This window comes from Medicago truncatula, chromosome 6, assembly GCF_003473485.1.
Source record: "Medicago truncatula cultivar Jemalong A17 chromosome 6, MtrunA17r5.0-ANR, whole genome shotgun sequence".
Lineage (NCBI taxonomy): Eukaryota > Viridiplantae > Streptophyta > Magnoliopsida > Fabales > Fabaceae > Medicago > Medicago truncatula.
In genome coordinates, this window is record NC_053047.1 from 40,110,118 (window position 1) to 40,132,242 (window position 22,125).

The 22,125-nt window shown below is 36.5% G+C and overlaps 3 protein-coding genes and 1 pseudogene across 3 annotated transcripts; 2 read left to right on the forward strand and 2 right to left on the reverse strand.

Annotated features, from left to right (window-relative positions):
- The first annotated feature begins 4,408 nt into the window (after window positions 1-4,408).
- On the forward strand, window positions 4,409-5,607 carry LOC25481515 (protein PXR1). Its single transcript, XM_013585998.3, has 3 exons — window positions 4,409-4,741; window positions 4,840-4,923; window positions 5,029-5,607. Exons 1-3 carry the CDS (start codon window positions 4,619-4,621, stop codon window positions 5,410-5,412), a joined length of 591 nt encoding a protein of 196 aa, XP_013441452.1. The 5' UTR covers window positions 4,409-4,618; the 3' UTR covers window positions 5,413-5,607.
- Window positions 5,608-5,737: 130 nt separating this feature from the next.
- On the forward strand, window positions 5,738-9,457 carry LOC25496923 (subtilisin-like protease SBT6.1; annotated as a pseudogene).
- A 1,725-nt stretch (window positions 9,458-11,182) lies between these two features.
- On the reverse strand, window positions 11,183-13,154 carry LOC112418673 (uncharacterized). The gene is made up of 2 exons (XM_024775141.2): window positions 12,102-13,154; window positions 11,183-12,012 (listed from the first exon to the last, which is right to left on the reverse strand). Exons 1-2 carry the CDS (start codon window positions 12,382-12,384, stop codon window positions 11,183-11,185), a joined length of 1,113 nt encoding a protein of 370 aa, XP_024630909.2. The 5' UTR covers window positions 12,385-13,154.
- On the reverse strand, window positions 12,391-13,981 carry LOC120576119 (uncharacterized). The gene is made up of 2 exons (XM_039827121.1): window positions 12,560-13,981; window positions 12,391-12,453 (listed from the first exon to the last, which is right to left on the reverse strand). Exons 1-2 carry the CDS (start codon window positions 13,979-13,981, stop codon window positions 12,391-12,393), a joined length of 1,485 nt encoding a protein of 494 aa, XP_039683055.1.
- Between the last annotated feature and the right edge of the window lie 8,144 nt (window positions 13,982-22,125).

The following is a 22,125-nucleotide window of genomic DNA, read 5'->3' on the forward strand; positions in this document are numbered from 1 at the left end:
AAAAATTACTTTTTAGTCCTTTTTTTTCATATTGCAGTTTAGTCCTCAATTTCACTTTTTTGCAGAAAGGTCCAAGTCCAGATGGCAGCGCCTCATTGGTCCAAAATTACACATGGCAGCCTATAAAAGGCGCATTCAATGCACAAGTCAGGGACGGATTCATTCCACGCCACTTCACCAAAAAACAGAATCAATTTTTCTCTCTCCATTCAGTTAGATCAAAACAGAAAATCACAGAGAAATCACCAAGAACATTCATAGAACCCTAACTTTCCAAAACCGAAAATCAACACAGATTCAACCAAATTCATCACGGTTCTCAGTGATTCATCAAAGAATCATCATCATCGAACCAGATCCTCTGCAATTCAAGGTGCGAATTCGCCAGTGGCAAACTCAAGCACCGATCACAGAGAATCAGCGAAGAGGAAAAGGGAAAGAAAATTCGAACCAGTGAAGAAGAAGAAAGAATCAAACCGGCCAGAACCGATTTATTTTCGGATTCACGCAGCAAAATCAACAAAGCAGAGCCAAGAATCAAGCTTTTTTTTCTGAAGAATCTCGTATAATCTCCAAACAAAACTCAGGTAAAACTCAAATTTCATCTTTCTTTCTCAAGAACATCAACAAAGACGAATCAAGTGTAGATCTATGAAATTCTAAAAGATTCCATTCGAAAAAGTCAAAAAAAACTTGAAAAAGTTCCTTACAAAACTGCGAGCAAAAAGTGTAGATCTACGTTGATTCGAGCTTTGCATGCAAAAACCAGTGCCATATTCATGCTTAGAATGAAAAAGGATATCCAAAAATGTAAAAAATTTCGAAAACGGAGAAGTTTGTTCAACTCCGGCGGCGGCGCCGCCACCCTTGGGCGGCCGGCCACCACGCCGGAGGGACAAACCTCACCGGAGAAGATGAAGATCTTCCTCCATTTGCGGTTTCCGGCGAGAGAGAGGGAGGAGAGAAGTGAGAGCTTCTCTCACTAGAATGAGAGAAGAGAGAGAAAGGAAAGGAGGAAATGAAATAAACCGGTCCTAAAGCCTTTATATAAACCACTGAACCGGTCCGGTTTATTCCTGGTTCTCTCCTTTCGTTCTCAACCCTTAGATCTAGGTCTTGGATTCCTGGATCAATCCAACGGTTCCTGTGCATTCAGATCCATGGGTTTTGGGCTTGGGTTTCTGTTTGTGGTTTCCTGTACGTTTTTTGATTTTTTCTGCTATCTGCACCCTGCTTTTTTGCTAATTGAACCTCTGCATGCTCAATCTTTTCTCTAAAAATTCCTAAAAAATTGTTATATGTTTCTTAATACATTTTAACACTTTTGTGATATTTTCCAGTGGTTTAAAAAATGATAAAATGTGTGTGTTATTTTTTCTTGATTAATTTTGTGTTTGATCTAAGTTTGTGTATTTTTGTGGTATATTTTCTCATAAAATGTTGGCATGTAATGTGGATGATTGGTGTGTAATTTCATGGTGAATGTGTTGCTGATCATGTGTATATCTTGCTGATTGTGGATGTAGATTTTCATGTCTTTCTTGTTTTGCAAGCAATGTGTGTTTTTATCAAGAAATAAAGTGCAAAATATCTTTGAAAATGTGTCATGATTCTTGGCTTGAATATGTCCTATTTGTTCCCACATTATAGCTCAAAATCAAACCCCTTTAACATTGCTATAATGAGGGGATTATAGGTCATGTGCATGTCTAAGTGTCATAACCAATTTTAGGTATATTTTGCCATTTTATTTCATTACTTTTTTTCTTTTTTTTTTCTCTTGCTATTCTATTCAATTTTGCTTACCTTTCTACTATTTTTATGACTTATCATACTAACCATTTCATCTCACATTTCATTCATCCCATAGTTTTGGCATCATTTCTCTATTCATTTCTATATCAATTGGGTTTGTAATAATTTTAGATAGATTAGTTCCTTTTTAAATTCTTTGCAAGACCATAGCATGTATCTAGGACTCAATGTAAAGGACTATGGACATTATAAGGGATGTACACCGACACAAGCACCGACACGCACACACGTTGCATGATTACCGTTTAGATGTATGCTTAGGGAATGCGATTTTTAGACAAATGCCAATCTTCAAAAAATAATAAACTAATTCCATCACTCAAATTTTTCCAAACAAACCTTGGAGTCAAAACTCCATTGAATTTTTTCCTTTATTTTCTTAAACAAATCCAAATGAATCCTAATTCCTACTTAGACTTTTTTTAATAAACAATTGAACCAACATTCACTATTTCCTTCTCTTATGCCTTTAAGGCCTCTTTCTTTTCTTCAAAACCATTTTCCAACAAAAACTAAAATCAACCAAACACACAAAAAAACTTTTTTTGAGAGAGAACTACATGGAGTTTGATCCCTTAAATGGGTATGTAGGCATGAGGTCAAAACCTCTCCAAGTCCACTAAAATAAAACCTCAAACACTTTCTCCCCCCCATTCTTAACATAAGTAAATTTCCTTTTTCATAAGTAGCATTAAAAATAAAGCGTAGAAATAAACTTAAGAAAACGGCTCCTATAGAGTACTATAGTCACCGCGGGTGCCTAACACCTTCCCGTAGTGAAAACGACCCCCGAACTTCGAATCTAAGGGTTTTTTCTCAATTTTGCCCTTCCCAAGAAAAAATAGAGAATATCAAAGATTGAAAGGTTCAAGCCTAATTAATGACTTGACACCCGAAAATCGCGATAACACCCATCAAGAATATTAATTTCATATTATTTGTATTTATCTTTATCCTAAAATGTTAGGCATTTCCTAAATTTATTCCACTTCAAGTGCATCCATTTGTTCTGCGCCCTCCCTATTTACATGCCAATTCTTAAGTAAAAAAAAATGCCTCATCAAAAATATTAATTTCATTTTATTCATATTAATCTTTATCCTAAAATGTTGGGCATTTTCTAATTTTGTTCCACTATTTTGTGCTTATCGTGATAAGTAATACTCTTTATTGTTCAACCATCATATCTTACTCACACGTATTGTTCGAGGGGTGATTTAAAAATATTGATTAATGACGAGGACGGCGATTATACCGATGTTGCATCAAATGTGGTCTACAAAGAAGTTTTCCGTAATGTGTAGGACTTTTTTGTGTACTATTCATTTTCTTACTTATTGAAATTATTTGCATGTCAACGAACTTCAGTTTCCCTTTTAAAATTATATGTTATGTTAAAGTAACAGAAACTGCGTCTTAGAATTATGGAACAATAACAAAGTCTATCGTAATTGACATTATGCTTTGATTCACGATAATTTTTACATTCAAGCGAACTACATTGTTTTATTTTTACATGAATATTTACTTCCTAAAATGACCCGTGCGTTAGCATGGGTCAATGGTCTAGTATTCCTAAACAAAGCTTTGTTGCCCTAATTTTAACCTAATATTTAACCTAACTAGACTTTCCACCCGTGCTGCCGCACGGGTCATATACATTGTAGATGTAGTAGACAAAAACAAATCTCAATGTATATCAAAGAGAATGAAATATGTGGTCCAAAATATATGCAGATGTTGGAATTCGAACCTCAGACACCACACTTATTCACCTTAAAAATATTAATTTTTATCAATCGTGTGTTACTTCATTCTTTTGTTAAAATTATATGTCAATGTTATATTATTGGTATCTTACTTCATCTTTTTTTTTTTTTTTGACAAAATGTTACTTCATTCTTTTGTAAAAATTATATGTTAATGTTATATTATGTACCTAAAAATAGCTCATTCTTAACCTCAACATGTAAAATGTTTTATTTAAATAATTTTCCTTTTATCGAATATTTGGCCTTTACCGTAACTGATACCCTTTAACTGTTTGTTGAAATGTTTCTTCCACCTGTTTATATAGATTGCAAAATTCTGGTGCATTTTTTGGTAAATATTTAACAAAGAGAGTTCAGTTCTAATTTGGATGAAAAATGTAATATTAACAAAAAAAAATGTTGCTATAATCTTTCAAAACCCTTTTATTCCAATAGGGCGATTTGTTTTGTTGAAGAAATAGGGCGATTTGTTTTGAAGAAATAGGGGAAATAAAGCGATGCCGATTTGCTTTGTTCATGAAAATAGGAGATTAGGTGTGAGCATTATGGTTGTTCATGAAAATAGGAGATTAAGTGTGAGCATTAGGGTTAAAACAGTAAAATTATGTAGGGTTTAGGTTAAAATTAGGGCTTACATGTTAACTTTAATATATAAGAAGAATAAGAAGATATTTTAGCAACTTTTCCCTCCTTCAAAACCTAACCATATTTCCTAATTCCCCTCCTCTAAACCCTAACCATGATTTCCTAACTTCACTTCTCCTAAAACCTATCTAATTGATTTCCATAAACCATATTGCTAAACAAAGCTTTGTTGCCCTAATTTTAACCTAATATTTTAGCAACTTTTCCCTCCTTCAAAACCTATCTAATTCCCTTCTTCAATCAATTGTAGTTTATTATTGCATTTGAATCTATGATTGATTGCGGGGAATAAACTTGTCGGGTTTGGGGGTTTAGGGTTTTCATTTTCTTATCATCATTATTTTTAATTTCTCTGCAGGTTAAGTCTCTCCCCCAATCTTCCACAAATGACTGACGAGGAGAAATCTAAGCCAACTACTTGGGTCATCTCAGGACCCACATATACCGGCAAAAGGAGATCTGGGCCAAAAACCGGCAAACTTCTCATCAAAAATGATAGAGATCACCAGGCATGATTTTTTTGATCGTTAGCTATGCTTTTTATTCAAACAATTTTTAGTTTCTTTGTCTGTTTTAGCCCTTTAATATTATTTTTTTATACCTGCAGACTTATTATGATATCTTTTATGATGAAATGATCAAAGACGTTCGTAGTTGCATCAATAAGCCTGATGCTGATTTAAATCACGAGGCAAGTTTTTCTCTAACAATGATTTTGATTCAAGTTTTACAGTTTTAGTTTCTTTGTTCATATTTGAGTTCTTTAATGTTAATTAATTATCCTCTAAACCAGCAGTTGTATAGGCTGAAAATTGCGTGGTCTGGCAAGGGTCAGTATAGAGAGTATGTTGCCAAAAGCCGTAAAGAACTTCGAATTCTGATGAAGAAAATTAAAAAAAAGGAAGCTGAAATTCTGGGAATAAGCAAGGAAAAGGAGGAAGCTGAAATGAAAAGGAAGGAAGAGGAGGAAGCTGAAAGGAAGGAAAAGGAGGAAGCTGAAATGAAAAGGAAGGAAGAGGAGGAACCTGAAAGGAAGGAAAAGGAGGAAGCTGAAATTCTGAAAAAAAGCAAGGAAAAGAAGGAAGCTAAAATTCAGAAAAAGAAAATGAAAAAGAAGGAAGCTAAAATTCGAAAGCAAGCAGCTAAAAAAGTTTGTGAGGAAGGGGCTAAAGCATGTTAAATGCCCTAACTAAAATTAGGCAGTTGTGTGTAGAGTAAGAAATTGAAATTGAATTATGTTATGTTTTATCCTCAAGTTATAGAGAACCAAGCTCTTGAATCTTGGTCTTTTCTGAACTATTTCCTATATAACTAATTAACTATTGTAATATCGCCATCAATTAAGTATTTGTATGGTGCAATCTGTTTTTGTTCAGTGCCAGTTTCCAGCAGTATCACACTTGCATCTAGCAAGGGTTATGGATATTTTTTTTCACTTACATCAATTGAATTATTGTTTGGTGAATCCATGAATAAAGAATCAGATGCTAGAAGTGAAGAGAATAATGAAAACATCACATGATACACAAACACAGTTTTACAATACCGAGGAGGAAGATGATTTTTTCTCTGTGAAAGAAAGTAATGTTCAAGAATACCTAAAAGATTGCAGTAATAGACTTGTTGGGAAATTCCTATCTGGGTGCAGATTTGGGGTATACCACCTGTTATCAGAACCAAGCAGATGGGTGCTAAAATTTGAACTAAGCTTGGTCAAGTCCAGGAGTCTGAACTTCACCAATATCCTGAAAGAGTCACCCTTATAAAGGTTAAAGTGATGTTACACACCAGAAAACCAGTCAAGCCAGGAATGCATATGGGGAACAGTAGGGAGGAGACTAATTGGGTTGACTTCAGGTATGAAAAGCTACGTGGGTTTTATCTTTCAAGAGGCATTCTTATAGGCCATTCTGAATATTACTGCAAACTAAAAACTACTTGTAGGAAGAATCCTGAAGTAATAAATCCATCAGGACCAAGGCTTTTAGGTTATATTTAGTATAGGAAACACATGATGCATGGTATTTGGAGAGAGGAGATTCAGCAGTAACCCCCTCAAAGGATCGAATCAGGAAAATGCATGTAAGGACTATCAAAATTATTACAGAAGATTAATTTTTACAAATAATGAGTTAGTCCAAGCATTTCGCTTGAGGAATCCCTATACACAAATGCCAATTTATATGAGAATGAAAATGAAACTGAAACAGAAGACACCAAAAAGAGGGGGGGGGGGGAATACACGTAACATATATCCAATTAACCATAAAAATCTTAATTAATTCCCATGTATGTCAACGTAATTTCTGAAGAACACCAGGTATGATTTTTTGGATCTTTAGCTATGCTTTTTATTCAAACAAAGTTTCTTTGTCCGCTTTAGCCCTTTAATATTATTTTCTATACCAGCAGACTTCGATGTTTGATTCCTTTTTTGATCAAATGGTTGATGAAATTCGTAGACGCGTGAATGAGCCGGATGCTGATTTAGCATTCGAGGCAAGTTTTTCTCTAACAATAATTTTGATTCTAAGTTTTACAGTTTTAGTTTCTTTGTTCATATTTGAGTTTTTAATATTAAGGGTTTTTCCTCTAAACCAGCAGATCTGGCAGCTGAATTGTGTGCTGAAATGCAAGGTTGAATATAAAGAGGAGGTTGACAATGACCGTAAAGAACTTTGAAGTCTGAAAAAGAAAATTAAAAAGAAGGAAGCTGAAATTCTGAAAAAGAAGATGGAAAAGAAGGAAGCTAAATTTCGAAAGCGGGCAGCTAAAGTTCCAAAGCAGCAGGAGAAGATAGTTTGTTAGGCCTCTTACAAAAATAAAGCACGTTAAATGCTGTAACTAAAATTACGCAGTTGTGTATGGTGCAATCTGTTTCTGTTCAGTGCTTCTAGCAGCATCACACTGTCATCTAGCAAAAGATTATGGATTGTTTTTTCACTTACATCAATTGAATTATTGTTTGGTGAATCCGGAATGGGTGTTATTGGCTATGTCAAAAGTCCACCAATATGGCATCCTTTCGAAGAAGTAGGGAATCTTTTAAGCATTCATTTTACGTATTCTGAAGTCATTTGGCCTTGGACTGGTTATTTGGCCATTTATATGCAAATCAAGGAAGAAGGTGCACGATTTTCTGGTAATATTGAAGGTAATGTGACTCTCGAATTAGCACTTGTGTGCTTCAATTGAAGTTAAAAGTGGTGCCAACACCGCCGCGAGCAAAACGAATTTCGTGGGATCAGTTTCACAATATAAAATACCCCCCAGGTTATATTCCTAGAGATTCCTTGGATGTTCGTAATGACATTCTTGACTGGCACGGGGATCATCTACATACAAATTTTCATATAATGTTCAACATGTTACGAGATGCTGGTTACTATGTCGAAACACTCGGTTCTCCTCTTACATGCTTTGATGCTCGACAGTATGGAACACTTCTTTTGGTGGATCTTGAAGAAGAGTACTTTCCCGAGATTGAAAAGTTGAGAGATGATGTTATAAATACTGGATTGGGATTAGCTGTCTTTGCTGAGTGGTACAACGTAGATACCATGGTAAAGATGAGATTCGTCGATGATAATACACGGAGTTGGTGGACCCCTGTCACTGGAGGTGCTAATAATCCTGCACTTAATGATCTTTTGGCTCCATTTGGAATTGCTTTCGGAGATAAGATTCTGAGCGGTGATTTTTCACTTTTTGGTGAGGAGAATCGATACGCATCTGGAACTGACATAGTGAGGGTTTCCAAGGGGTGGCTATGTAGCTTTCCTTTCTCGGATAGTTCAGAAAGTGGAGCCACTCAGAATGTGTTGCTTACTTCTAGCACCACCAAGGTGTGAGACGACATCTTCTATTTCTTCACCATGGTTAATGACGTTTAAAATTGTGTTTAATTATGTTCTGTGGGCAGTTAATGAGTTGTGAAACCTTATTATATTCATTGATCGGCCACTGAACATAATTATTCACATATTTCAACGGCATTAATCATTCAAATTGTTATCTATTTTTGGTTGTCAAATTTGTATCAAAATGTTAGTTCTGTTTTTAAAATTTGGCCTCTCTGTGAAACAGGCAGATTCTCCAATTCTTGGTCTTACAGTGATGGGTGAAGGTCGCATTGCCATGTACGGTGACTCCAACTGTTTGGACAGCAGTCATATGGTGACGAACTGTTTTACGCTTTTGAGGAAAATGCTTGATTTTACTAGCAAGAATGTTAGAGATCCAGTACTTTTCTCTAATTCGAATAAACAAGACGCTCTCTTGTATGAAGACGACAACCAGTTGCCATCTCGCAGAACTGATGTGAATTTCTCTTCATATTCAGCTGTTACAGGGAAGGAATTGATCTGCAAGACCGACTCAAGGTTCGAAATATGGGGAACCAAGGGTTACAGTTTGCAAGTCAGAGGAAGAAACAGAAGATTGCCTGGTTATCCTGTCATTGATCTGGGCAATGGTTTCAATTTAAAGTTCGATGCTTCCAACATTAGGCGTCGGAAGGTAACTTTGAGAAATAAGGACGACTCTCTTGGGAACAGATATTTGGGCTTGTTCTATGGAGACGAGGTAAGAAACTGAAACCGTTGTTGAGCTGGTTTTCTAGAAATTTCAGATGCTGCATATTGCTGATGTACTGAACTCGGTATTTCTTGCAGCCTGATGCACCTATGCTGGTTGGTAGTCACTGGCTTATTCCTGTGGCTGTCGCAGCAACTGGTTAGTGAATACTTAACTTTGCCATCCAAATTTTTAGACTAGTACTAGTTTATGTATTGTTAAGATTCCGACGTAGATATGGCCTGAAAATGAGTTTATAAGTAGGAGACATCAACTGCCTTACAAATTGGTTTTGCAGAGTTGAGTTAGACTTGACCTAAATTTTAAGATGATATCAAGGCCTATCCAAGATCAGTTAGGCCACCCGTTATCAGGGCACTCAGGTCATGCTCCATATGCCAAGTCCTAGGTGTGAGGTGTGTGTTAAGATTCCCAGACTGAACGATATATGACTTGAATATGAGTTTTTAAATGGTGTCATCTCTCACCTTACAAGTCCGTTTTATAGGGTTGAGTCCCTTATGTAGCACCGTCACTTCAGATTGAAGCATGTCCTATGTCCAACATGTGTCAGTGTACGATACCAACATTTCACCGACACACCGTTATTACATTCAATTATTCTATTTTCTCAAATTATTTCCGATGTCGACGTCTCACTGTCAATGTCATGTTTTGTGTCAGTGTTTCATAGATACTAGTGACCAAATCCAAATTTGAAAATGTATAATTTGTTGGTTACAGCTATATGAGCACTTAGTTTGAATTTCTGAACTTTGAATATTTTATGGATTGACATGCATCATCCTTTGAAAAAATAACTCACTATTATAAACAGCTAACAACTAAATAATTTTTTTATTAAGTGATCTGACTAGTTTTTCATTTTTGTTTCCGACAGCCCTAATAAAGAGTGATTATCTAGGTTTAATGTAGTTTTATTGTTTGGGAGAACATGGGTATTTCAGGTCATTTCTTCAAAATACTAAGATTAACCGTGTATCCCCTTTCCTGGTTCAGCAGGAGCTTGGTTGGTTTGGTGGTTTGTTTCGCTTTTCCTGGTTTTTTGGTGTTTTTCTTTTCGCTTTTGTTGCTGTGTGTTTCTCTGGGGCGTGCTCTCCCTCTCTGTAGGGGGTCGTTCTTAGGGGTTTTCTGTGAGCGTCTTATGACGGCTTTTTTGATGTATTTGTACGGTTTCTCTTATCTTTTATATATATATATTTGTCATTCAAAAAAAAAAAACCTATGTTTGGTATCACGGTTAATATGTCAGAATCACAATAATCCATCGTGATTTTTTAAAAGCTACACTTTATAACTTCTACAAAATCATGGCGGATTACCATAATTCTGGTATACTCATCATGATACCAAACATAAATTTAATAACATTCTTGTATAAATATGTATTTTAATTAATTAAAGTGACACTTAATAATCAGGGGCGGATCCGGTGTATGGTGAGGGTGTGCACCTGCACACCCTGAACTTTACAAATTTGCATCAATATCCCTACTTTTTTGCATTATGCACACCCTGAGTTTTATAGTTTGCACTTTGGATCCAAAGATTTTGCACATAAACCCCAACGAACTCTCACTTCAACTGATGTGTGACTGCTTTTTTCAGCTTTTTTGCAAAACATTTACTATTCTCTGCTCTTTGACTCTTCTACTGCAGCTTTTTAGTTTTTTTATTATGGTGTCAATGTTAAGAAAACTAGAACTCGAGAGATTGATTACTACAACCACTAACCAATATCAATTTAGTATATATGTTTTTTGGGATTTTTTTTTTCTGACCCACTTTTCGAAAAAAAATTCAAGTATGACCCCCTTTGGAAAAAAATTTCCAAAATGATCCACTTTTGGTTTTTTTTTTTTTTTTTTTTTGTCTTTTAGTGGCGTTCCCGCCACCTGAAATGGCGGGACTGGCCGCCGGAGCTGACATCCGTCACGTCAGGCTGGCGCTGCTTTTGTTTTTATTTTTTTTTTGGTTCCCGCCGTTTCATCTGGCGGGACTGATTATTTTATTATTTTTTTCGTTTTTTCTATTTTTCAATTAAATAATGATGATAAATAATAATAATAATAATAATAAATAATAATAATAATAATGATAAATAATAATAATGATAAATATTTAATAAAAAAACTACTTTCTCCGCGGAAACCAATTACGCCAATGTAAACTATGACCTCCCGTAGCACATAATTTATCTTTTTTTCGTTTTTCTTTTTATTTTTTTGGCAGCATTATTTTACATTTTTTTTTGAACAAATAGCATTTTTTTACATAAAATAAAACACAACAAATAATAATGATAGATAAAAATATATTAATTTATTTGAACACATAATACATAACGTTATTAACTACCGATTATTTAAACTCGGACAATTTCTCCTAATATGACCGGTATGCCGACACAACCCACACCGTCTCGGCGTTGGAGTCCTCTCCACCACCTCCTCGTCCATTTCAGTCCTTATGCGGGTACTATTGGGTCGACCTTTCTTTAGTCTTCGCATGTTTGGATTATGGCAAAGCACGGGACCGTCGTATGGAAGCCAATAACTCTTGTCGTGGACTACTTTGAAGGCTGTGTTGTAGATGGAGTAAACACTCTCGTTTTTGAACACAGGTGGAATAAGGGTTGTGTAGTCATGGCGAAATGAAGAACACGCGGCTATGACATGAGAACATGGCAAATGTAAAGCTTGAAATTTCCCACAATCACACCACCCCGCTCGTAGGTCCACCTTGAAAGTTCCCATTGGCCTTCCTTCCCTGTAGTTGACGGTCTCACGGACTGAGAAGGTATACCTTTCTCGGTCAAACTGTTCGACATGATGGGTGTTGGACTTAACAATGTCATCCTGAATCGCATTTTGGCAATATTCACTGAACAAATCTCCGGAACCTACCCTTGCAAACTCTTTTTGAGCCCTATCAGCAAAGAGACATGCCAGCCTATAGTAGGTTGATTGAACTATAGGTGTAACAGGTAGGTTGCGTGTTCCCTTAAACACAGAGTTCCACGACTCAACGATGTTGCTTGTCATTTGGCCCCATCGTCGACCCTCATCATATGCTTGAGTCCACTTTTCTTTCGGAATATTGTCCACCCAATCTAATGCACGCTGATTTGCCTCCTGGATTACACCACGATAGTAATTGAACAAGGGTACGTTTAGGGCATATCCTGCATGTTAAGAAAAAACAATTAGTTAGATAGTGAACCTATTTAATAATAACACGATATAAAAAAAAACTGTAACATAATATTCTTACCCATATTATTGACAACATCCTTAAGATCTCCATCCTTGATTGTCCTCATGAAATTCTGCTTAATGTGTCGAATGCAGTACACATGAGCTGAACCAGTTGCTTGCCAACCATTCCTTGGGTCATTGAATGCGCTTTTAATTGATTCATGTCTGTCGGAGACCATGCAGACAGATATTCCCTTTGTGACGTGCCTTCTTAGATTTTTCAAAAAAAAAACTCCAGCCCTCCTTTGTCTCACCTTCGACAAGCGCAAAGGCGATTGGAATCGTTTTGTTGTTTCCATCTTGTGCTACCGCAAGCAACAATGTTCCTTTGTACTTGCCATACAACCACGTCCCGTCGACATGGACAACTGGTTTGCAATACTTAAACCCATTGATGCATGGATAGAAGGCCCAAAATAGACGATGAAATTGTGTCTCTCCATTCTCGCCAATCTGCGTTTTTAAATCGAAGACGGTCCCTGGCATCGTCTCCTTCATCACATTCAACCATTGCGGAAGATCATTATATGATTCCTCCCATTTCCCGTAAATAGATTCGATGGCAGCGTTCTTTGCTAACCACGCCTTTCGATACGTGGTTGTGTAGTTAAACTTTTCTTTAATGTGCGCAATGATCAATTTTGGCGTTACCGAGGCATCCGCATGCACAAGTGTCTTGATGCTTTGGCTTATAAGCTTGTAGTTGAGCTTGCGATGATCCTGCGACATTAAAGTCGATGTGCAATTGTGTGGACCCATCATGGTCCCAATCTTCCATTTGCCAGTCTTTTTTCTAAAGGAAGCTCTCAACTTAAATTGACAAGTCTCGAGTGTACATTGAATGACATATCTTGTTGGATCTGAGTGTATAACATCGTAATCCAGCGATTGTCGAATGTGGAAAGACTTGATTGCATGCAAACAATCTTCTTTGTTGTGAAATGTCATTCCTTCCTGAATAGCCCCATCGACAGGAACATTCGTATTCCAGTGATCGTCGGTAGTCAGAGCATCATAAGCATCAACGTCAACGTTACGCATATGCAACGGGGGACAGTAAGCGGCTCTGATCGGCACTACCTGTAGCGGTGGTTGTGGTTGTGTGCCAGCCATAATGTTCCTCCAAATATTTTCTTCTTCGTTTCTGTTTTCATGTTCGTCTTCTTGATCCGCATCATGCTCAAGTGCCTCGTCTTCTTCACTTTCACTTTCATTACTAGTTTCTTCTTCTTGATCTTGAATGGTGTCTGGGATGTCTTCAAACTGACGAGTGAAAAGATCTTCTAGGCGGGTTTGTGTTTGTGGTTGCGTTTGCGGTGGTGGTTGTGAAGATGATGGTTCAAATTCACATTGTGTTTGTGAAAACGGTTGGGTGTACGGTAATTGTTGTGATGAAGAAGGGGGGTCAAACTCATATTGTGTTTGTGAGAGTAGCTCGGTGTATGGTAATTGTTGTGATGAAGATGGGTGTTCAAACTCATATTGTGTTTGTGAAAACAATTGAGGTGTTTGACGCGGTTGTGGTGTTTGACGCGGTTGTGAAATCTCCCGGTTTTCAATAATAACCGATAACTCAATGGAACCAACCACATTAAAATATTTGTGAGTGGCAAACATATCTGCAATGTCATCGTTGTCGTATATTTCGGTGTCATTATACTGGATATGACCTTGAACGAATGCTTGTGGTGCTCGATATATAATTTTAGATATCACCTGAGATTCAGTGAGATGTAGTTTCTGCTCTATTCTTTTTTTCAAATGATCAATGTTGCTTTTGATGCTAACATAAAAACATTTTCTTTGCTCACTTTCAAAAAATGAACCAAATTGATTTCTTGAAACTTTTCCATTGTAGTGGACAATGAAAAATACATTCTCTGGTGTGGGTGCCATTGTTGTTATCTTTCTTGAATAATTTTGCTTGTTTCTAAGTGTTAAGAAGAGCCCATAATATAGAGGAATAACTGAGATTTTTTTTTTTTCTGACCCTATTTGCCAAAAAAATCCAACTATGACCCCCTTTGAAAAAAAAATCCCAAAATGACCCACTTTTGTTTTTTTTTTTTTTTTTTTTTTTGTCTTTTAGTGGCGTTCCCGCCACCTCAAATGGCGGGACTGGCCGCCGGATCTGACAGCCGTCGCGTCAGCCTGGCGCTGCCTTTTTTTTTTATTTTTTTTTTTCGTTCCCGCCGTTTCATCTGGCGGGACTGATTATTTTATTATTTTTTTCGTTTTTTCTATTTTTCAATTAAATAATGATGATAAATAATAATAATAATAAATAATAATAATAATGATAAATAATAATAATGATAAATATTTAATAAAAAAACTACTTTCTCCGCCGAAACCAATTACGCCAATGTAAACTATGACCTCCCGTAGCACATAATTTATCTTTTTTGTTCCGTACGGGTCGTTGGTGTTGCTCTTCCTCTTCCTCTTCCTCTTCCTCTTCCACATCCTCGTCAAGAATTTCAGCATCATCGTTAGTTTCCATAGCGACTTCATTTTGCATTTGTGAAGCTGAATTGGTCCAGATTTCATTAACGAAGTCATCGTCATTAAACCCTGCTGCCAGATTTTCTATGGTATTTGTTTGTGAATTTGGCCATTGAGGTGCATAGCTTGTTTGGGGATAGTTGACAAAGTGTGGAGGGGTTGGTAGGTTGAACGAGGAGTATTGTGATTGGTCTGGATAACCGGTTTGTGTGGTGTATTGAGTTGGATTGTAGTCATCAAATGAATAGTTTGATGTTCAAGAGCTTTCTCCATTATGACTTTGTTGAGAATAGCTTGGATATGGGATTGGGGTGTTATGTAAGATTTGGTTTGTGGGTTGTGGCGGTGATTGGTAAGTTTGGTTGTAGTTGTAGTTGGTGGATGGGTTAAAGGTTTGGTCAAAGTTAGTGGGTGGAGGTGTCATGAATTGGTTATAGGGTGGAGGTGTATTTGACCACATATTTTCATCTGGCACCGTATAAGTTTGTGGGACTGCAGGATAGTCACGCGGCAATTCTGGTAAAATTGATGCACATGCTTGCCTTGGGTATGACAATAATACTTCTCTAGAAAGCCACAGATAATCTCCGAAAAATTCCCAATACCATGCAAAATATTGACGATTTGGATAAACCTCATGGTTATACCGAACGCCGTGAAGTGCTAATTGATGACGTTGGTTCCAGTTTTGGACTTGACGACGATGCCTATCTCCCCACGAGCCTTTAATTCTATCTTTTGACAAATTAATTTTGTGGAAATCTTTCAAATTTTCTGGTAAGGAAGGTGGGTGTTGCGGTAAGCCAAATTGAAGCCTTACTCTGTCTGTCTGATGTCTCTCGACAATCTGAAAACAGATGAGATATGTGTTTGCAGACCATATCTGGTTTTCTTCTTCGTTGCTGTAATTGAAGTTGACATAAGGCCTCCAGGAGAACTGTTTAAAAAGAATGAATATTAGTCTTCAATTGTTGACTAAAAAGCAATGACTAAAAGAAAGTGTAATACCTGATCATATGTCATGGTGTCGATTTTTAAACGCGTACATACGAGATTATGCCGAAGATTTTCCACGAATTTATTACCATGTTCTAGCCATCTAGTTAATTTTGAAAATGTTATAATTAGTAAAGTCTGGATAAATTTATGTAAAAATTAATAAAAAAAAATAACATTTATTTTACTTACATATTTGCCAACGGAAGTTGTGCATGAGCTTGCGGTGGTATCCTTGGCACGGGAGCTAAGCATGACATTCTTGACCACGCCCATGCTTGCAAGAGAATTGTGCACCCAGGCATTTCGATATTGCCATATATTGCAAGAGAATTGTGCACCCATGCTTACATTGGCGTAATTGGTTTCCGCGGAGAAAGTAGTTTTTTTATTAAATATTTATCATTATTATTATTTATCATTATTATTATTATTATTATTATTATTTATCATCATTATTTAATTGAAAAATAGAAAAAACGAAAAAAACAATAAAATAATCAGTCCCGCCAGATGAAACGGCGGGAACGAAAAAAAAAAGGCAGCGCCAGGCTGACGCGACGGCTGTCAGATCCGGCGGCCAGTCCCGCCATTTCAGGTGGCGGGAACGCCACTAAAAGACAAAAAAAAAAAAAAAAAAAACAAAAGTGGGTCATTTTGGGATTTTTTTTTCAAAGGGGGTCATAGTTGAATTTTTTTTGGCAAATAGGGTCAGAAAAAAAAAATTTCGTTTTTTGGCTTTGATATGTTTCTTTTGGTAATATGTTTTTGGTTTTGATACGTTTCTTTTTGGAGCAATGCTATATCAAGAAAGATTTTTTCATGAAAATTTCAAGAATGATATGGCAGAATAATCACCCTTAGATTTTATCAAGAAATAGTCCTGAAATTAATATTAACCAATAAAATCTGAGTCTAGCCGGAAATCATGGGGTGGTGGGTCTTATGTATCTTTTTTTTATGAAAGATTAATAAATGAGACTGAAATCTAAAGGTAATTATTGTGTCATGTCATTCTTGAATTTTTCTTATAAAATCATTCTTGATATCTAGCATTTTCCTTCTTTTTGGGTCTCACTAACGAGTGCATTAAGAACATTTTTTTAAAGATTTTTAATTAGAAAATTATTCATTAAAAAAGTCAAACACTTTAATTTTTATGCATTGAAAACACAAATTTTATGATCATTAACTTGCTATTTTAGATCATGTTCTTAAAACACTTGTTAGCATTTTTATCCCTCTTTATAGAGACCATGTATATGATCATTATCTACTTATTATTGATGATATTACACTTTTAAGTTCTAAATGATAAATGTTAGAATGAGATAAATATTTTTGTAGTTTTTAAACCTCTAAGCCATATTAATGATATTATTTTTTATAATGTTCTAAATACTGTTGAACAAAAATAAACTAAATCAAGTCGAAACAAGATTGATCTAACAACAACGATCAATTGTGTAGGCAAAAAATAATTTGGAGGATTAAGATGTGTGGATTCTTTTTGAGATAAAAATCAAAAAAATTTAATACGAAATTTTTGCACCCCTGACTCAGGGTCCTAGATCCGCCACTGGTTAGAACATGACTAATGTTTATCTCATAAGAAGTAGTAATCTTTCAATGGAAACAAGTGTCCATGATGGTACCAATAATAGATATATGTGCTAATGAGGTGATGAGAGTCGTAATTGGTGTGCATTATTGACTCTCAAGTAATAATGGGATGGAGAAATTTTTAGGTGAACTCTCACCTAACACGTCATTCTTACATTCAACCAATTAAAATCCAACACCTCATTAAAATAAATAAAAAAATAAATTAAAATCAGTTATGGGTGGTGGTGTTGATCAGTTAAAGAAAGTGGGAAACGGATGGAGATAAAATGTCATAAATAATAAGGAAAAAAATATGATTTTAAATTATTTTTTATTTATTTTAATGAGGTGTTAAGTTTTAATTGGCTGAGTGTAAGAATGACGTGCTAGGTGAGAGTTCACGTAAGAATATCTTGAATGGGATATCACTAAGCTAATATTGTGGTGCTAATGTGACCGTGTCACCATTTATTTAAAGAAAAAAAACAAAAAAAAGTTGATGAAAGAGAGAGTAGAACACGACTTGAATGGAAACCATTTTGATGTGTCACCATTTTTCAAAAGCTATAACAATTAAACCCTTGTTCGCCGAATTTTCATTTCATTTCTAATGTATTTGATATAGAGTAAGACACTAATATGGCATAGACTTTGCAGCCACCACCCTATATGCTAGCTTTCCAATTCCACCACCCTACTATTGACAACAAGCCACCATGTTTGACATTTACTAGATTGTGTTTCCATTGATGTATTAATTATCAGCATTATTTCAGCTACCATATGACCTCTAGGATTGCTATAAATAAGGCCACTTCCTTCATGTATTACCACAATTTGAAATGTATAAAACTTGAGTTTCTCATTTGAGAGTTATAGAGTGGATTCTCTCTTGGTTTCTGAGCCATATTGGCATCAGAGCACGGTTCCAAATCCGGAGTTGAGTTTGAGTGAAAGAATCAACGGAAAGTTTGAGTTTTCTAAGGGTGTTCTTGAAGAAAAAGAGCTGCCACCTTCGAAACTCTACTTTGCGGCCATTTTTTCGCAAAACTAACGCTGCCATTGCGTTCGGAAGGCCGAAAAACCTTGGACCGGTGGTTTTTGTCACCAACGGAGCCTCCACGAGCCGCCAAACGACTTGCCGGAGCTCTCGCCGGACCACCACCCGCCGCCACTAACCACCGCCGGAAGTCTAGAGGTTGAAGACGACCAGTCAGCAGCCACGTGTTGAAGGTGAAAAACACAAGAAGGGGGGGTTGAATTGTGTTTTCTTTTTCTCTTAAAAATACTTCTTCTGATAAAACTTCAGAAGCAGTTTGATTGCTTCTGATGAAATGATCAGAGTCAGATTGCAGCGGAAAAGAACAGAGCAGAGAAAAGAAAGACAAAGACACAAGCAGTTATCCTGGTTCCTTCCACAACATGGAAGTAGTCCAGTCCCCCTTGCACTTCCAAGGAGATTTCACTATAATCACAAAGATTACAACTGCTCAATACTTTCTAAGTATGAGACTTCACAAAAATGCTCAAGCACACACGCAAGAGTCTTCCAATGCTCAAGCACTAAGCAAGAGACTTCTAATGCTCAAGCACGCAGGCAAGAGACTTCTAATCAAACAAAAATACAGAGAATTGAGTTTGAATTGAACACTTGATATACAATCAGTGGTGTTCACAATACAATACAGAAAAGACTCTAGACTTTGAATTTCTAAGATGTATCAAATCAGTGCAGAAATTCAGTGTGCTTTGTAGAATCAAATTGACAGAGTTTTGGCGCTTTTGAACTTATGTATCTCTATCTACAATCTTCAAGTCTTCACTCCTTTATATAGAGGCGTGAAAGAGACGTTGAGATAATCAGCACGTCTAAAGAGTCGTTTGAAATCCTTTGATTATCCACCAGTGATCCTTTGCCTGATTTGGGTGTAGTCCTTTGAAGAATAAGCTTCAAATTCATTCCCATCTTGAGTGTACAAATTCTGCAGGCATGGCTGTTGTTTTGTCTTGTAGCGTAGACAGAAAACAGAGTAGTGGAGGTAGTGGTTGTACATTTGTACTTTGTCAACTCTATTAATGAGAGACAAGTGCTCAGTGCTATCCATATATCCGTTGATACCTCCCTTTCAATTCTTCGTTCTTCTTTGAGAATCAGCTACTTTGAATCTTCAGTTTGATTAAAGGATCAAACGTAGCTTCTGGTGAAGATATTGCTTCTGATGAAAACTTTTGCTTCTGATGACCTTCTGCTTCTGATGACGTCATCTCTTCAGAAGCACTTCAGCTTCAGGAGCATTTTTCTTCAGATGTTCAGAATTTCTTTTTCTTTCCATTGTTCTTCCAAGACCTATTGAAATAACTTGAGTAGTCTTTGGTCCTGTACACTTGAACAATTATTAGTAATAACCAATTGACAATTTTTAATACCTTGTTATCATCAAAACTTAATAAGGTTCATTGTGAAACACATTTTGTTCCAACATTGTTATCATCAAAACTTAATAAGGTTCATTGTGAAACACATTTTGTTCCAACAATCTCCCCCTTTTTGATGATGACAAACAATAGTATTTAAAATGTTCAATTGTTGTTGATCTAATTAATAAGTTGACTACTGGGATAGAGGTTTGTAAGCTCCCCCTAAGTCTAATAGATCTTTAAGGTGAGGTTTGTAAGCTCCCCCTAAGTTCTATTCTTATTAATTAAATTTCAATAAAATACTCATAAAATCAAATCAGAAGTATTTAAAAGAAATTTAGAAGTGGTTGTAGTGGGGCTCAGTGCCTTAAAAATACTATACATTTACTCCCCCTTTTGTCATCAACAAAAAGAATAGAAACAAAAGAAAGAGTATCAGAGCCAAAACAAAACAAAAGAAAAAACATATAACCTTTAAAAAAGTATTTCAGAGCAAGCAGCATTGAAAACAGTAAATATCATCGGAGTTAAAGCTTGTAAAACATATTGAAGGTGAAAAAGCACAAGATCCAGAAACAATGATAATATATATATATAGAAAAGTTGAGATACAAATGCAGTGCAACTAAAGTAGTTAGAACAAAAATTAAAACAAGCAAAAAAAAAAAAATGTGCAACTAAGGTTGGGTTTGCTTGTACATCTGTTCCAATAGATACTTGATTTGCTCATCCTTCTTTTTGAGTAGCTCATCTTTTTCCCTCAATCTTCTTTTGTACCCAGCATGAATTCTTGTTGCCCTTGAGATGTACTCTTCTTCTGGATAGAAAGGAGTGATGTCCAGCAGAGGCACGTAATTCAGCTCTTTCACTTTAGCTGCTTCATGCATATCATCCAACATCTTTTGCAGCATGGCAGAGTGAGATGAGACACACTTTGAACTAAGCTTATCCAACAGGTCATCAAAACTCTTTTTCAGATCCATCCATTGATCAAGATAGTGAATAGGAGGTACAGGAACTGTTCTGCGAAGAATCAGTGTCTGAATCTCATCACTAAGCTTGATTAACTGTTCATCAATATACTCAGATTCAAGGATATAGTCAGGGATGGTTGAAGGTTCAGATTGAGTTGTATGAGATGTGGAGGGTTGGTCAGAGACTGTTTGTTGGTCAGAAGAAGTTAGGTCAATTATTGGTGGTTCTGGTTGTTGTTCTGGTTCTGTTGTTTGGTCAGAAGTTGTTTGAAGGTCAGGAGCAACTTGTTCAGAAGCATCTTGTTCAGGAACAGTTTGCTCAGGAACATTTTGCTCAGGGATGGTTTCTGTTTGTTGGTTTTCTAACACAGTCTTTCCAGGGACTGTCTTAGAGGTCTTTGTAGGTGTAGGTTGCAGTTCACCACCTAAGTGTTTTTCTAAATTGTGAATGGTTGAGGATTCTTGTTGTTGGGGGATTTCTGAAGTAGTTGCTTCTGAAACTACTTCAGAGGCTCTTTGTGGAGTTTGGTTAGGTTCTTGGTTGGGTTCAGGTTGTTGTACACTAACAGGCTCTGGAATATCTGGATATAGTGGATGAGTAGTAGGCAAATTGAATTTCTCAAACAGTTTAATCCTATTTTTGGAAAATTCTATTTGAGTGCTCTCATAGTCAAGTGTTCCATATTCTGTTAGTTTGGTAGGTTTGGTTTTTAGAAGTTTGTCTATGTGTTGGCTAAGGGGTTGGTCATCTGATTCTGTGGATGATGAAGAGGGTGAAGAGGGTAGAGATGGAATCTGAGTATAGATGTCAGGTTTGGATGAATTACCTGAAGATTGAGCTTCTGGATGAACTGCTTCTGGAGCTTTTGAAACAGGTTCTGATGAAGTTGCTCCTGAAGCTTGCTTATTCTTCAAGGCTTGAGAAAGCAGAGTTGCTCCATACTGAACAGTTTCTAACTCAGACGCTAAAGCAGCAATGTCAGGAGTAGGCACATACCCTGCAGCCTTGAGACGCTCATCCCTATCTTTCTCAAACAGTTCCTTCAACCTTTTCTTCTCTGCTATCTTGGATGCAGAGTACTCCTTAGCATACTGCTTTATTTCTTCAGTCATTTCAAAACTGGGCATGACTATAGGCTCTGAAGTTATAGTCCTTTTTGCCTTCTTGGGGCTTGAGTCTTCATCCCAGTTTTCTTCCAGTTCTTCCAACATTTCTGCCCTTCGTCCTTCAGCTGTCTTCAGATTCCTTGAAGATCTCTTCCTTTTGATGGTCTTAAGAGCAGCTTCTCTTTTCTTCTTGGGACTTAGAGGCTCTTCAGAAGCAGCTTGCTCAGAACCTGTTTGTTCAGAAGCAGGCTGTTCTGCTGTTTCTTGAGCATTCCTTGTCCTTTTTGAGATAAGAGGGACATCATCCAAATCCTCCACTTCCTCAAGAATGGTGGACATAGCAGATTTTTCCTTCTTGGCTTTCTTATGCTTCTGAGCACCCTCCTCAGTAGCATCTTCAGCAAAGTATTCTTCCTTGGTGATCTGCTTCTTCTT

Excerpts from the sequence above, each read along its gene's own strand:
- LOC120576119 (XM_039827121.1), bottom strand. The coding sequence starts at position 13,981 with ATGGCACCCACACCAGAGAATGTATTTTTCATTGTCCACTACAATGGA. Across the intron at positions 12,454-12,559 it reads AGGAGACGATGCCAGGGACC|TTGTCCATGTCGACGGGACG; the intron begins GTCTTCGATTTA and ends ATTGCAAACCAG.
- LOC25481515 (XM_013585998.3), top strand. The coding sequence starts at position 4,619 with ATGACTGACGAGGAGAAATCTAAGCCAACTACTTGGGTCATCTCAGGA. Across the intron at positions 4,742-4,839 it reads AAAATGATAGAGATCACCAG|ACTTATTATGATATCTTTTA; the intron begins GCATGATTTTTT and ends TTATACCTGCAG. Across the intron at positions 4,924-5,028 it reads ATGCTGATTTAAATCACGAG|TTGTATAGGCTGAAAATTGC; the intron begins GCAAGTTTTTCT and ends CTAAACCAGCAG.
- LOC112418673 (XM_024775141.2), bottom strand. The coding sequence starts at position 12,384 with ATGGAAACAACAAAACGATTCCAATCGCCTTTGCGCTTGTCGAAGGTG. Across the intron at positions 12,013-12,101 it reads GGATGTTGTCAATAATATGG|GATATGCCCTAAACGTACCC; the intron begins GTAAGAATATTA and ends CTTAACATGCAG.